Source organism: Rutidosis leptorrhynchoides, chromosome 7, assembly GCF_046630445.1.
Source record: "Rutidosis leptorrhynchoides isolate AG116_Rl617_1_P2 chromosome 7, CSIRO_AGI_Rlap_v1, whole genome shotgun sequence".
NCBI lineage: Eukaryota > Viridiplantae > Streptophyta > Magnoliopsida > Asterales > Asteraceae > Rutidosis > Rutidosis leptorrhynchoides.
Window position 1 is genome coordinate 119,831,220 of NC_092339.1, and position 17,513 is coordinate 119,848,732.

Sequence of the window (17,513 nt, forward strand, 5' to 3'; positions counted from 1 at the left end):
TTTTTTTTCCATTTTTTATAATACTGTGTAAGAATAATTTGTACTTGTTCTACTAATACATTTCCAAGTTTTTTAATTTCGGGTGTTTTTTTTTATCATCCATTGATACCTTTTATCATTCATCATCTTCAGCCTTTTATTTTATTGTTTTTTTTATCAATAATTTTTGTGTGTTTAGTCTATCAGAAAATTTGCAACTCTTTTTTTTATCTTGTTACCTGCTTTTTTTTTATCATTCGTACCATATTTTTATATTCATACCATCGTTTTCATAATTCAGCATCTCAATTATTATCATTCATTACCTCATTATTACCATTCGTACTGTTTTTTATTATCATTCATACTGTTTTTTATTATCATTCATTCTATTTTTTTATCATTCATACCCTATAGTGTATTTTTTTTTATCATTCATAGTATTTTTTTTTATCATTCATAGTGTATTTTATCATTCATAGCATATTTCTATCATTCATCATGCATAGTATATTTTTATCATTCATAGTGTATTTTTTATCATTCATAGTGTATTTTTTTACCATTCATAGTGAATTTTTACCATTCATAGTGAATTTTTTTATCATTCATAGTGTATTAAGTGTATTATTACATCATTCATCAGTAACAAACAGTCAAATAATCATGATTAAGTGTATTATTACATCATTCATCAGTAACAAACAGTCAAATAATCAATAATCGGTTTCGTATTTCATCATTCATCAGTAAAAAACAGTCAAATAATCATACAAATTAACGTTATCATACAAATAATCGGTTTCATATTTTATCATTCATCACGTTCTTTTATCATTCGTCAGGTACTTTTATCATTCATCAGGTATTTTATCATTCATCAGGTATTTTTTATCATTCATCACGTTCTTTTATCATTCTTCGTTTATCATTCATCAGCTACTTTTATTATTCATTGGATATTTTTATCATTCATTGAGTATTTTTATTATTTGTAAGATATTTTTATCATTCATCGAGTATTTTTTTTATCATTCATCATTTTTTCATACAAAATAGTTTCTACTTCAATTCAAAGAATTGATTTTCATCATTCGTCATAATGCTTTTTTTATCATTCATCATTTTTTTTATTCATCATGTTCTTTTATCATTCTTCGTTTATCATTCATCAGCTACTTTTATTATTCATCGGGTATTTTTATCATTCATCGGGCATTTTTATCATTCGTCGAGTAATTTTATCATTTGCAGTGTTGTAAATCTCCCGAGATCTCCCCGAGATCTCCTCCGAGATCTCGTTTTTAGAAGGCAATCGAGACGAGATGTTCATCTCCCGAGATTTCTCGGTCAACGGATTCAAACTTAGTCAAAACCACGATTTCTCGGATTTTCTGCTAATTTGTAAGATTTTCTTATAAAATTAGTAATTTCTAAGATTTTCTCGCTCATTTCTCGGATATTTTTGTAAAATCTCGGAAAAACGTATATAAATATACATATATTTATGTTTTTATGTATATTTTTATTAAAAAAAACTATAAAGTCAACGTCTGAGATCTCTCCGAGATTATTTCGAGATGCCGAGATCTCCTTAAAAAAGTTCAAACGAGATCTCCCCGAGATATGTTTATCATTAATAAGGTATTGTTTCTATCATTCATTAGATAATTTTTATCATTCATCATATTTTCATACAAAATTTAATATTTTGATGAATATTATTATCTTATGAATGATAAATGTTTTCTTTATGAATAATAATTGTTTTCAAAAAATCACACATCATCTGTTACAATCTAAAAATCAAACTCATATGGGTTGATCTTTAAAAATAATTTGGTCTTTTTTCGATAAAGGGGATAGTACCCCGAAAAAATTTATATCAACCAAAATCAAAAAAATTACAAAAGGGGCGGGTGTTTTGAAGTGACCACCCGAAACACTTTAACAATAGATGACTTACACTAGAAAAACATGAAATCTATACATTTTATCAATGACCTAAAAAATAAAAACCTCTTAGTCTATACATCCACAAATACCATTGTCTAGACCTAAGTCTATGTCGATTATATCCCTGCAAAAAAACACAGAATGTACCAAAATCACAAATCATACCTGAACCATCTTTAACAAACAGCAGCTCGAATTCTTCAATAAATTCTTGACTGTTGACTGCAGTTGACTTTGCCAAATAACTTCTTTAATATCTCTGATTTTAACATCTTTAATGTACACTTCCAATCTTTGAACTCTATATCTTCAATATCTTTAGTCTTTTGCGCTTTAAAACACTTGGAACATGAATCTTTAATATCATATATCATTGACTTTCGTTGACTTTGCTTTTCCATAATTATGTACCTGCACAAACTAGTAACAAAAACTACCATGAAACTATAACATTCACAATAAGAAGTATACATAATGTATATCCTGATGCATGCATATTCTTAACAAATGGTACAATAAGAAGTCAAAAAAATTACCTAGTAAAAACAAAAATTTCAAGTTCCAGAGAAAAACAAAAAGCATCCATTACTTAGCATAGGCAGATTCTTCAAAGCTTTTACAATGGGTCAAGATTGCTACCTTTAGAAACAAAAAGCATCAAGTTAATTGTTTTACAAACTGTAACTTTTAATGGTTTTCTATTTAGAGCAAGATTTGAACAACTCAATATTAATAAGTCTATATTTCAATTTTATATAATTAAATGCAAAACAATCTACAATGAGTTAAGAATGAACAGTTTGAAGTGCATATTGATGCCTCGGACTCAGCTTGAATCATATGACCAACCTACCAAAACAAGAATATAGCAACAAAATGTTCAAATCACAAATGTCTCAAAATAATAATAATTATTATAATAATAAGATAGGAGATTTGGGACTTACAGATTCATAAAATGAATGTATCTAGTGGGGCTCAAGGTCAGCAATAATACATATCACAACATTCATTGAGACAAATGATCGAACACCTAGTGTGCAATATCGTAAGATGTATTCAGTCAATCAAACACTTAAGCATACAATTTTCTAACGAATAATAATAATAATAATAATAATAATAATAATAATAATAATAATAATAATAATAATAATAATAATAATAATAATAATAATAATAATAATAATAATAATAATAATAAAGGTAACAACAAATTAAAGAGAAAATCTTGTAAATCAAACATTCATCGAAAATTCGCCATTGTTATTGAAGATTCATCAAAATAGCCATTGTTTGTTGAATTCGAGTGAGAGAGAAGAGCTGAAGAAGAGATTAAGAAGATGAATAAGAGATTAAGGAGATGAAGAAGAGCTGAAGAAGAGATTCAGATTGTTGTTTGATTTGGTTTTGAGAGGAAGAAATCTGAAGAAAAGATTCATCAGTTAAAAACCCTAATACGTTCTTCAGTATGTAAGTTACAGTATCTGTTGCTTCTTTTGTTATTTGATAAATTGTAAAATGACCATGCTGCCCCTCCGCGTTTTTTTATAGGTGAATGAGGTTTTATGATATTTTGTGGTTCACATTTGCTTATCCGGTTTGTACTCGTTTTAAGCTTAGCCATGGATCGCGCCCATATATATATATATATATATATATATATATATATATATATATATATATATATATATATATATATATATATATATATATATATCGAATTAGTGGGTCCTAATAATAGTTCGTATGATTTAATATAATCAAAATTCAATAAAAAGTAAATAATTAATCGTAAAATTTAAACAATAACAAGTGCGGGATATTGGGATAATTGATTTGAACAAACACTTTAAATAAATAATATGCATTATATACTTTGAATGCAACAATACAATCAGTGACGGACATAAGTGGGGCATGATGGGGCGCCCGCCCCAATCGATTTTGAAATTTTAGTGAAATTTTTTTAAAAATTTTTGACTTTGGCCCGGCTGAATTTTTTTATGTCTTAAAATCTATATATTTTGCTCAAAAATCTTAAAATTTTGTCCAAAAATCTTCAAATTTTGCTCTAAAACCTTCAAATTTTATACATAAACCTTCAAATTTTCTCCAAAAATCTCCATATTTTGCCTAAAAACCTCATTTTTTTCTTCAAAACTTTCATATTTTACTCAAAAAAATTGTTACGGTTTTAAAAAAAAAATCGCCCCCAGTAAAAAACGAATCCTCGTTCCGCCACTGAATACAATGATGGTTTGACATCAATATCAAGGAACAACATTATAAGGTTACAAGCATATTCTATTTATAATATCAAACTAGGATTGTGAAGTAACGAACTCCACTCGTGATTCCTTCTTCTAGCAATCAAGCATAATTTCTTCAATCTTTTCTTTCAAAACTAGACTTGCCTTTTATCTCATTAGATGTAAGCACGGTTTGATCATTGTTTTTCCCAACACAACTATAGTACTATATACGGAGTATATAATAAAAAAGTTTTGTTAACGATGATTCTTAAGCTTCTTGAAATCATATACGAGTGTTTACAAAAACTTGGATGTGGTATGTTTATCTTAATCACATAGATAATGCGGGTTTGGGTTTAATAATAGGAGCCTATAACTTTGATTTTTACATTAAAGTATTTTATCTATCTAAATTAATGGTGCTTATGGAAACACTTTTGGATACTAAATAAATATTTACTAAAAATAGATTATATTAATTTAAAAGATATTAAGAATTCATTGGATATATATACCCTTTATACTTAAAAATAAATATTAAGAATTCTAATTTATTAGTAAAATTCATACTGACTAACGTAATCATGATGTGAAAGATGTTTGAACCAGACTTCTCAATTGCTCGTGGCCTCGTACCCACAATTGGGTAAATATATGTTGATGCTAAGGTGTCCTTTTATTTGTGCACTATGCGGACCCCATAATTAACCTCTACACTTTTATTTCATGGAGTGGTTTCTCTTTAGTCTTTATAATGATTAATAGCCAATATAAATATCACTTTTATATTATAATTTTGTTTTTTTTTTTTGCAACTCAATAAGTTGGTAAAACCCGTTTTCATAGTTTTAGTTAGTGGAATCTGATTGGCTTAATTTGGTTTGGCATAATATGAGTTCCTTTTTGAGTTTAGTGAGATGATGAAAAAAAACGTGGGAGAATAATGTGTTTGACACATGTGTGGACAAGCACAAAAGGTTCGTTTTAGACAATCTAATCTACTCCGTATCCAACAAGAGAGGTTCCAATGATTTGATCTTAATCCTCCAGCTTACATCAGCGTCACATCAGCACTTCCTTCTCAGAGTTAAATCTAAGATTAAATACTCCCAATAGTTACACCTTTCTTCCATAATTTTTAATTACTTTTTATTTTTTCTAAACAATTATATATTTAAAATTAAACATAAAAGGTATTAATATAAAACTAAAATTTCATTAAAAATAAAAAATACGTTATAATGTCAGCCACTTTTATTATTATTTTTTATTATTGTTTACTGATATTATAACATAATTTTATAATTATAATTATTAAGTAATTATCAATTATTAAAAATATAAAATGAAATATAATATAGTATAAAAGGTACTCTGTAAATCAATTTTAGCCACAAACCTTGTGGGACTCATTATTAAAATATCAACACATCTTCATCCATAGCTTCATCATCTTTCATTTTCATCCATTTTTTCACAGCTTCATCTTCATCCATTTTTTCACAGCTAAAAATTTAGAAAAAAGAAAATGAAATGCATATAAAATATTACCTCGTTCCGTCAACAAACATTTCAGAAAAGCACGCACAAAAGGACAATTAGCTGGGCGGTGGCTCGGGCGGTCCGCTGCCAACGGCATCCAGGTGGGCGGTTGGCTGGGCGGCCCCCAGGACTCAACCGTTGGGAGCTCTCTAAGATATACTCCAGTAATGATAAAACACACGCAATTTAAGAAAAAATTATTGTCACTTCTACTTTTTTTTACATTACAGTCTTACCTTTTAATTATTATCTATATTTTTTTTCTTATATGCAAAAGTTAAGATGGTAAAGAAAGTCTACTTTATTATTCATATCTATCAATGAAAGTGGACTATTAATTTGAGACAGTCCAAAAAAATTTATTGGATTATCAAAATGGGACGAAGGAATTATATAACATTAATTATAATTATATCATTAGTCACTCTGTGATTTATTTAAAATTATACTGGCAGTCTCTTTTTTAAAAATTATTTGGATAATCACTGTGGTTCATTACAAGAAAGATTCTGAATACCCACAAATTTTTCCCATAAATATCAAATTGTGGGTATATAGCCATAAATTACCCACATAATAACCATGGTTAGACATTCAGTTTGCTGATAAAACTTACTGACAAATTTTCCACGCATTCACCCACAAAATTACCCATGAAACTAATTTACGAGTCAACATCGTAACTAAATCAACGAGTCTATAATGTTTCACACGGACTACCCACAATATAAAATATCGTGGGTAAAGGTATGAGTAATTTAATGGGTACATGTGTGTGATGTACAAATTACACATAACATCTGCGATCACGGGTAACTTTACGTCGTTAATTTGTGGGTAAATATGTATATACCAACATCTGTTTACCGTGAGTATTTTTCGTGTCTAATCCCATTGAAAAAACGTTTGAAAACGATAAATTTTACCCACAAATACTAATTAGTGCGTATACAATCATAGATTACCCAATAATTATCAATGATTGAATTAATGCGTAAAAGTTTACCCACAAATACTAATTCGCGACTAAGCACAACAATTGAATTAATGAGTAATTATACGTGACTATTTTATGAGTAATTATATAAACACATTTTACCAAAGGGGGTATCCGTTCCACCTGGATTTAACGGGGAAAAAAGGTTTACACTAAAAATATATATTTTTTTACTAAAAAATAAGGTTTTTCTAGTGTTTACCCCTGTCACTAGTTCCACCCCAGTAATCGGGCTCAAGTTCCGTCATAGATTTTACCCACATTTTTTAACGGATAGAAATATATTAAAATACATTTTCAACAAGGGGTTAAGAGAGAAAATTACAACGCTTTCAGAAGTTATAAGTTTTAATTGAAAATTAAATGACCGTGTTTTTTTAGCTCACCAAATGATTACAATCTAATGAAATTAAAAAGACTATCTTTACATAAGATTCATTAAAATATTTTGTACTGTTTAAATTTATATCGGGAATTGCACCCGCCATTTAATCATGTCTTATATTTGTGACTTTTTTTTTCTTTATTAGACTTTTATAAGTAAAATTGTGAGTATATGTAGATTCTTAATAATGTAATATTACTGTATCTATTATGTTGTCTCAGGGCTTGTTTACTTTTTTTTCTTCCAACAAATCTTGAATGGATATAGATGGCATAATGGATATTGATAACTTTATGTAGTAATTCGTGAATAAAAATTGTTGTTTACTTTTTATAGATATTGAATTAACTGAATGACACCAAATACCATTTTACCCTCAACTAATAACTCAGATATTATCTTTTTCAACATAATTTTTATGATAAACTAGTGGAGGACCCGCGAATTCGCGGGGTTATATAAGTACTTATACACAAATTATGTTTAACGTTTTTTACATTTATTTTATGTAGCGTTTATAGTTTTCTTGCTTGTAATATATCTAACTAGTAATGTGACGGACCGCGCGTTGCTGCGGTCTTCTCTGTGATGATTTTCGAAGGTGATCCGGTTTTGACATGATTTATTTATATAACGCAGCTATATATATTCAAAATAAAAATGGCTGCCATTCAGCTAGGAGTACATATTATCCGAGATAATTTTGCAGTCTTTACTATACACATTAGGAAAATGACTGCAATTATTTTACGGTCCTAACATTGTTTGACTTACGCAACATTTAATATGTACATAATGAAAATGGTTTCGGTTATTGTACTATGCATTTGATTTTTGATCTTTGTGTATTGGTTTGCGCCTTGGTCTTTCTTCTTTTTTACCATTCCTTCTTCTGGCGGAGTTAGGAGTGATCTTTTTGTATTCGTGTGGCCGTGGGGTTGTCTTTTCTTGTTCCTTTATTGGAGTTGAAGGGATTGGTGTCTGAATCTGGCTGCTGCTATCTTCTTGTTTTTTTCCTGCATTGTAGTGTGGTCATGTGAAGAAGAGAATTTGGGCACTATACTTGATATGAAAACCTGTTGTTGCTACATGTGTATGCAATGGTTCACTAATTAACACATGAATAACAATATACATTAACAGACATGAACATCAATCAAGTTGTCAACTGAGGTCAAATTGTGTTGACTTTATAAACTGCTCATAAACAATTCAATCAGATAATCAATTTATCACATAATATTCAGTTCATGAAGTGTAGGGCAAAGCTTTCTATCTAGGTTTTGATTACATTATCGAGTTAAAATGCCCCTTGCGAAAACATACTGAATTACAAAATCTTCATATCGAGATTGTTGTGCTGGATAGATGAAAAGGTCGGGGCAAAAAGCTGTTTTGAGTCAAAGATTAAAAAAAAATTCACCCAATTTCTCTCATATCATACCCTTTATTCACACTATAGAAAATCTGTTCTACTTTTCCTGTATACCAAATTTATAAAGTGAAGTAAGTTCTATTCTCATACTACTCCGTATAAAACAACCAATTTATTCAACTACTCAGTATCAAATCTTTTTTGGAGTGTCATAATCCCTATCATCTTTTCAAATTAATGATGCAATCGTGAGTTTAATTCGGTAGGCAATACTGAATCCTTGTTGTGACGATCAAATATTGGATTAGATTATACCTTTCGATGACCTAGAAGCACATCGAGCGTGCGATCGCAGCTGAAAGGCGACAGCGGTGATAGAGTAGTGACGGAAACTGAAGCCCTGTTGCAACAGGCTGAACTCGCGACTTCAAGCGTCGTTTGGATCAATAAACTAAACCTGTAGTGCAACAATAACTTTGAATTAACATGTCTAGAAAGCCTATTAATAAACTTAACTTTTTCAGCTGCAATTACCTAAAATTTGATTTGTTTTCCTTAATCTAGCAACATAGGAATATAATATAACTCAATGGAACTCAATGACTTATTTTATTTCATTTCTTAAAATTGAAGATAATTTCAATTTCAAAGTCTTAACATGAATTTACCTATTTGAAATACTTTACTGAATTAGTTCGATAAAGAGTGAAAGAAAATATTTTACTAAGAATATCTTATTTAAACTTTATGACAGATCACCAATGATGGTTATTATATTAACAGTGGCAAAAGATATGCATATAATCCCCCTCGTAAACAAATGGCAAACCTATATATTTGTAGAAGACTAATTTCCATTTAGGCCAACTGTTTCTAACCATTTAGAGTGAACTACCATATTATGTACAGTCACCAACATTCATTAAGTTGAACTAAATAACTAAGAAAGCTGGATCCAAACCCGGGATCACCCGGTGATGGTGAAAAGTTGAAACGCAAATGGGGTATACTCAAAACGACACAAAATCAGGTGACTAATAGCACATAGGATATATACATTATGCATCAGATGTAGGTAACTCATAGTGTTTCATACCAACAATGACACTATATTGTCTAACCTGAGAATTAGGAACCTCCATATCAGCAACCTTATCTTTTGCAGTTCTGAACAACTTGACAACAAATAAGCTCACCAGTTATGTACAATTTCTTTTTTATAAACTTCCTAAGCTTCCGTGTATACAAACCTTATAGTTTTCTCACACATACTTGTAAAAAATCATGCTTCAATATCTTTAAAAAAAATACCATGTATAAAATTACAGTTAATGGTAAATAAATATAATGAAAAATTATATCACGACAACCGATTTCGTTGAGAAATAAAAGTTGACGAAAGATCTTTAACAGCCTTCATGAGTACTCCCTCTCCATAGCGCGCAAAAAAAAAAAAAAAAAAAAAAAAAAAAAAAAAAAAACTTACAAAAAAGAAAACATGCAAAATTCAACTATCGAACAACTATAAAAGAAAAACAGAAACACAAACCATAAGGGAATACCTGTTTAATCGAGTGGCATATTTCAAACAACCTAATCAAAAACCCAACACATTAGCTGTATCTCAGTGAATTCAGGGGAAAAATCAAGACCTAACTCAAAAATCAGGCGTAAAAAATTTCACTTACACAATCACCATTATGAGATACCAACCACGAAAACGACAGAAGCGCAAGAAAGGATACACCTGGAGAACACCAACAATGGAGAAGAAAGGATTAGAACCTGGTACGAAAAGAGTTCACAATCAGGTTTACAAAAGTTCAATTTAAAGAAAAATTTAGATACATTAACACATCATACCAATGTTTGAAAACTTGAATATGTAACTCAAATATATAAAAATCCATGTAAAATATCACGAACATACCAAGTAGCTATTTGCATCATCTACATTAGGAATGCCCATGAAAAATTACTGGCCACTGACTGATCCATTTGGCACATCTTGTGAGTGTAGTCAGAATCTAGTCTCTTCATGCATCAGCTTGAGTAATGACCCATAGATAATCTAGCATGAAGAAAGTTGCAACAAATTTAACATATATAGGACATATACGACATCAAAAGCCGTAAAATACTTGAATTTGAATCGGTTTAGTCGATTTTAGAAGAATAAAAAGCTATTAACCAAAAGAAGACACAATGGGTCTGATGTGTCTGATGCGTTATCGATAAATTAAACATGCACTTTAGGATAGTTATCAAGGCTTGAATAAAATCCCCAATGTACTTCTTAAATCATGATTCTTAGATATAACTACCAGAATATCTAACTTATCTTTAGAAAATCCAACTCGAATAGTTATCATAAGTCACAACTCCTTATGTTAATGAATTAAGTTAATCGCATAAGAACTCAACTGAATGCCTGAGACCATGGGTCAAAATGTAGATGAAAACCATGATCCGGAAAAGAATCGCAGCAACAAACTTGTATGTACGCGCGAAGCAGCCAAGGGTAAGGTAATAGTAGCACGGACGGAGTCGAATTAGAAGAAGACACAAAGCCACTTGCGTTGGTTCCATTACCATCTCCAAAACAGGACTTATTTATTACTTTCCTTCTTTTTTTAGTCGAACTTGATTCCACAGAATTACTTACTCCAGTACTCCACCCAAAACAGATGGTGTAGAGGATTCAGCTAGTTCATTAATTCGTTTTTAGGCGACATTGTTAAGCCTTACCCAACCCGACAGAGCCAGCACCAAAAAAGGGCCAAAGACACGACCACTTACAAATTTATAACAATCAATAAAATCAAAAACCTACCAGTCAACATTCAGAAATTATAACAAAAACCAAAAGGCTTGAAAAGTACAACAGTAACTACAATCAACAAAGAAAATTCTAAATAAAGCAAAAAAGAAACATAAAGATTCAAATGTACCTGATTGTAAGCGAATTAACGCTATACCAAACACCACCGAATGGAAATCAACAAAGTAGCAGTAGCAACAAACCTTAATAGAACAGTAAGAACCCTAAAATTGTACGCAAATGATGACGGTCCATATTCAGAATCTCAAACAGAAACGAAAATCATAAAACGAAGAAGGAATATAAAGCAGCGTAAACACATATATATACCTAATTGAAATCAGGAAGACACGACGTGAAAGAAAATTGAAACAAAATCAGTAGAGTAGCAGCGGCGATGAGACCTAATTGCAGATGAAAAACCCTAAAACCTTAAGTAAACAGAAGCATGCGGGTAAGAGTTTCAGACACCAGTGATAATTTTGAGAAAAGTAAGAAATCTGAAAAGAAAAGGTAATTTATCAAAGAAATTAGGAATCACGTCAGATGACACGTATTGTACACGTGCCTTCCCGAGAAAAGCTGTAAAAAAAGAAGGAGTCAAGATTCGAACGCTTAACAATTTAGATGCAAACACGGGCCTTAACCATCCACGCAAGAAAACAACGTTTATTTTAATTGGAAAACATAATATAAAACAAATACAAAACGACATTCAGTAAAATACTAGACGACCAAATTCCGGAGGAGTTTTAGTATATAAAAAAATATAAAAGGTTAAGGTTAATAATAATAATTAAGTTTTCAAATTAATCCGTCTATGTAATTGAAAAAATAAATTTAAAGTCGAATATATTTTAAAATATTTAGACACAGATCGCTCATAAATAAAAAACAATGATGATGTTACCAATAAGATAATTATTATATCAATAATCTATTTGGAAAATTAAAAATTGAAATCCAATATAAAATGAAATTGAAAAGTTTGTTTGAGGCACTTGCCTCGTGTGGTTCCAACATTAGACCACGTTTATTGTAACATAACTCTTGCTTGTTCAAAACACAAATGTTTTATTTATTAAGAATTTCAATAGTGCATCATATTCAGAATGGTTGAGTGTTTGGATTTTTGAGAGATGCATCTTCATCAGATGTTTGTTGACTTGGTGTATCTTCAGCAATAACGTTATTTGCGGCTATACTCTTACGCTTTAGAGAACTTGACTTGGTAAAACACCGTCGAACAAAATTCTTTTTCTGAAAAAATCACAAATTAAATATACAATCAGTAATAGTTACTATATATACAAAAAATAAATTGTATGATTTACTATTTAGCAAGTATAATGTCTGTATTTGACTATAAATAAATAATTTATATAATGGTTTTCACCTGGTATGGTGTGGGTGGTTGGTAAACAACGACTTCATCTAAACGGTTGATTGAAGCAACATCTTCAAAATGTTTTTTGTTAATCACCTCCAAAACATCAGGGTCATATGTAGCGTCAAGAACTACAATGTGAGTCTTGTAATTGTTGTTGATGTAACTCTCACTTTTCTTAGCCAGGAAAACAGTATTTCTGTTGTTAAGATCGAAAAGCTCAGATGGAACGTCAACAGCTACATCATACTGCAAAAGAATTTTATGCAAATCAGATTACTAAACTGAAGTAACTAAGGTTTGTATCAATAGAAATTAAGACATTATTGATAAGTACAAAACATACTGATTCTGCCATAGCATTAAGCCAACCTTCACTTTTTCCAGCCAACTTGGACAATAGTTTGTCAAACAATATGATATCACATCTACCACTTACATCAGTTACTCTCATTGCAGTACGTATCCTACAGAATTTTACGTAAATATTAGTTAATAATTTATGATATTTTTTGTTTTCTGTAAACAAAACTTTAAAAGTAAAGAACTAACTTTCAGACCCAAGCAGCTTCACAATAGCATTCAGTACACCACCATATAGTTCCTTCTTTATCAAGCAATTCAATTTCATCAACTTCTTTATCACATTTAATACAAGAGCGCATAAACCAACCATGATTGTCACTAACACGCGACACTCGACCACGAATTAGAAATTCAGTCTCCTATTTAATTAATGCGTGTAAGTCATAAATTTAGGTAACATGCGTATAATCAATAGAAATCATCTTTTTTATAACGATTAATAAACAAAGAACTTGTTGTTTACTTAATAAAGGTATTGATAATATTACCTTAGGCCAATACTTCATATCTGCAATTTTAATTGCACGATGATAAATAAATTCTGGTTTGAAAGATATGGTATCCTCATGATAGTAGTCAGAAATGGCTGGCACGTCCATCAACATAGGAAGATCTGGATTATTTGCAAACCTGTTTGGAAAAAATTATTTGTGAATTATAATTCCAAATATAAGAAAAGTCTGATTGTATAATGGATAGATGAACACAAATGGATATAATGGATAGTTGATTAAATATACAATGGAATAATATTATGAATTGGTGGTAACTTACAGTGAATTGAACATATATATAGGTTCAATTTTTTCATTGAGATATAAACGGCTTGGACGTGATATATTTCTTACCATGGGACCTGTATAGTAAATCATTAGTTATTGAAAGAGTAATGTGATATATTTATAACGTTGAATATATACAATATTTTCTTCTGACCTGCGCACTCTCTAAGCTTACAGTTATGGATTAAAGCTACCAATGGTATACCATTATGGTGACTTGTTCTTGCAACTCGTAGTAGTTTAATTGCATGCTCTCCAACCAGAGAACAATTGATGTATTTGCCCCTGTAGTTTTTGATCAAAAATTTTAAAAAATTAATCTAACATTCTAATTAGTATAACAATAACTTAAATTAATATAAAAAAAAGTGAAAAATTATTACGATGGACTTTGCAATTGAAACTTGATTATTTTCCGTTCACCATTATTTTCTTTGATGGTTGTAAACTTGTTGATGTTAACAACTCTTCCCACGACATCTAGAAAAAAAGAGAAACATATTAGATCGTATAAAAATTATAATAAGTTCGAATTAATTTTAGACATAATTAATCTTTGTATATTTCATTATTAATATACCAAAAACTTCTTCAGGAGCTATCAAATATTGGTTGACATCATCATAATCAGCAATACGATAAAGGTCAGAGTGGACAGAGAACTCTGAAGACATTAGGACGTTTGTAGATCTATTAATAATGATCTTGTAATCATGGTCTATGAAAATCCTCTTGTCATTTAAATCTGCTACTATGAAGTTAGTCAGATATAAGAAGGAACCTTGAGTAAAGATATCATCATAGTACGGAATATCCTCGTTTCATATGGTAGCTCTGATTGTGTTTCCCTGTTTCAGGAATAAATATTTTAATGGTTATTAATGTTATTTTGCTGAGTCATTTATGGTATATAAGAATAGTTACTGTAGAAGAAGATAAGCAGTAGTTGTTGTAACCCTCTAAAATAAACATTAATAGTGAATTTGTTTGATTTCAATCGTATGTTCTATTGATGATGAATTTAAAACCCAATATGATTTGATATTACCACATAAAACTGTTTTAATAGACATTTCTGAGATTTCTGATATAACATTTTCATTCATTTAATTAAGGAAACTCAAAGCACAAAGTAAGGTATTTTGATTGTTAAGATGTCTGATAGGCAATATAGTATTAAAGATGATAAGTAATGTTTATACCTATTGGTCCACCAACACCATTTCAAGTGATGAAGCATTGATGTTTTTCGACAACTTGTTCCAAGCAAAATGTACTTTAACCGTTGTTACCTTTGGTAAGTTGGTCAATAGGGGTTATCTGTTCGTTGTCTCCCATTGAAATTTTTTTATCTTCGTTGTTGCTAATTTTTTCTCGTGGTTGAGAGTATATTATTGATAGGTAAATATGAATTCTATAGACAATCAATTTAAAATGCGCAAAGTAATTTATTTTAGGTATATATTTAGTATCCTTTGTAATTGAGTAAGTGATTTGTTTATTATGGTAATGAATATTTTTTAGTCAATTAAAAATCATTAACATAAACAATCCTGATTAAGATAATGTCAACTATATAATCATGGTAATTGACAATCTTGGTTGTAAAATAGCTGTATTAATATAAGATTATTAATATTAATGATTTAAATAATTGGAAGATTTTAAGTTATATTTGTTTATAAAATAACTGGATGAATCACGATTGTGGATATGTTTAAAAGTCGATTTAAAATATGGATCAATTTGTCTAGATTGATTATTCAAAGAATGTATGGTTGATTACGGTTTGTTATTGAGGATGGATGATTGTGAATTTAATGACTTTGAATATCAATTGTGTTTAGAATACTATTAATGTGGATATATTGTACGCTAATAGTTCAAAGATTGTATAAGTTTGTTAGCATTAAGAATAAATTTAGGCGCATGTTTCATTTTAATGAAAACCTAATATTTGTTTGAAAATGATGATTATTGTTTAATGTTTAAGTGGGCTCAATTTTGGAGGTTTTAAAAATGAAAAGATTTGGGTAATTTTAGCCCAATTAGAAAGTCAGTGAACAAAAGATAGTATAATTGGTAATGATAATAATATTATGAATGATTGTTGTAATACTGATTTATTTACAAAATGCGGCTTTGTTTGATATATTCTAAAGTTAATATTATGACAAATATAATAATAAATTAGAGACTTGATAGCCTTTAAAAGTTATATAAAATTTGTATGAATAAGTAATTTAGAAACGTGTATTGTTGATTTTTTTTTGAAGTTTAATAGTTGTATATGAGTAAGCAAGGGTTAAAATTTAAATCTTATTAATACGTAACATATTTAGTTTTATCACAAGGACAACTTATTATTTGTCTACTAAACTTAGTCTAAGAACTATACCTTTAAATATGTATAATACAAAAAAGACAATGGAAATGTATTTTACATTTGTACTATTGTAAAATTCTTGAATGTCAAACCATTGATTTATATGTAGTATTGTTGTTTCATTAATTAACGTTAAAAGAAATTGAAAAATATTAGACAAAACTTGAAGGTAAGAGGTTAAACCTGGCTTCTACAATATAGGCCATGTTTCCCATAATTTATTCCAAGATTGTAATCTTTTTAGATGTTTATGAATTACATAAATAGCAAACACTGTTTGATTTAGTGTTAGAATAATTTGAATCTCCTTATATGTATGCTCGCGTAGTTTATCCGCCTGCAAGTAAATTTATCAAATTTTTGGTTAAAACAATAAGTTTTTGTAAATACAAATTATATGATTATAGTAATTTTTTTATTTAATATTAAAAAGGAATGAAGTATTGAATAAACTCACTTTTGCTAAGTAGTTTTCCATTAATGTTAGTTTTCCAATTTGTTCAAACATATAATTTTTATAATTTGACATAGCGGCTTGATCTCCTTTATCCACAATAGCATTTCCACAAAATGTTTCTGCTATATCTTGCTTCAATTTTCTGACTTCATCTTCAATCTGTATTTCCTTTTCAAGAGCTACTACTTTTAATTTTTCTATTTTCTCAAATTGTTGCTCTGATAACTCCAAGTGGTTGATTATTAACTGTAGGGTGAGGTCAAAAATACATCCATCCATCCATAATTTGTAATTTTTTTTTTTTTTTAAGAATATGCTTATAAATTCAATTGTTATATATACCTTAATTATATCTGATGGTCGAATACCGCCAATCCACATAACAGACGTTTGTGCTGGTGGCATCCATGTTACATTAACAATTGACATCACACATTTTTGGCACAGAGTTTTTTGATTCGTAACAATTCCATGTAATGTTGATTGATAAGGTTCACTATAGGATAAATATGATTGGCATCACTATTTCCATTCATCTGTCTTTGTAGACTGATAATAAGATTGTCGAGTTTGGCCAACCAATCTTGAAAGTACCTTCCAAAGTTTGTAATGTCTACAGTATAAATATTAAGCAGCATATTCATTAAGGTTCTTATTTAAAAAAATTTGTCATATTAAGTTTTGATTTATGTTTACATTTACCTGAATTAGAGTCCACACATTTGTTTGTCTGCAATTATAGTCTTAAAATTAATAAATAAAAAAAAAAGAAATGGGTGATTGATTACTAAAATGTACTTCTATATTGATAAAATTTAATTTCAT

The 17,513-nt window shown here is 29.4% G+C and overlaps 1 protein-coding gene and 1 long non-coding RNA gene across 5 annotated transcripts; both read right to left on the minus strand.

The window, feature by feature from the left end:
• Window positions 1-7,735: 7,735 nt before the first annotated feature.
• Window positions 7,736-11,780, minus strand: LOC139857512 (uncharacterized). Of its 4 annotated transcripts, none has more exons than XR_011762571.1 (8): window positions 11,641-11,780; window positions 11,441-11,534; window positions 10,420-10,560; window positions 10,178-10,236; window positions 10,052-10,082; window positions 9,611-9,920; window positions 8,805-8,946; window positions 7,736-8,130 (listed from the first exon to the last, which is right to left on the minus strand). It is a non-coding gene; the product is annotated as an uncharacterized lncRNA (long non-coding RNA). The 4 variants fall into 4 exon arrangements; XR_011762573.1 differs by having other exon boundaries at window positions 10,178-10,274; XR_011762570.1 differs by having other exon boundaries at window positions 10,052-10,236.
• Window positions 11,781-12,417: 637 nt separating this feature from the next.
• LOC139859556 (uncharacterized) lies at window positions 12,418-14,519 on the minus strand. Its single transcript, XM_071848339.1, has 9 exons — window positions 14,426-14,519; window positions 14,229-14,325; window positions 14,000-14,130; window positions 13,838-13,919; window positions 13,552-13,693; window positions 13,292-13,422; window positions 13,044-13,164; window positions 12,707-12,946; window positions 12,418-12,570 (listed from the first exon to the last, which is right to left on the minus strand). The coding sequence occupies exons 1-9, from the start codon at window positions 14,517-14,519 to the stop codon at window positions 12,418-12,420; spliced, it is 1,191 nt and encodes a 396-aa protein (XP_071704440.1).
• Window positions 14,520-17,513: the final 2,994 nt, after the last annotated feature.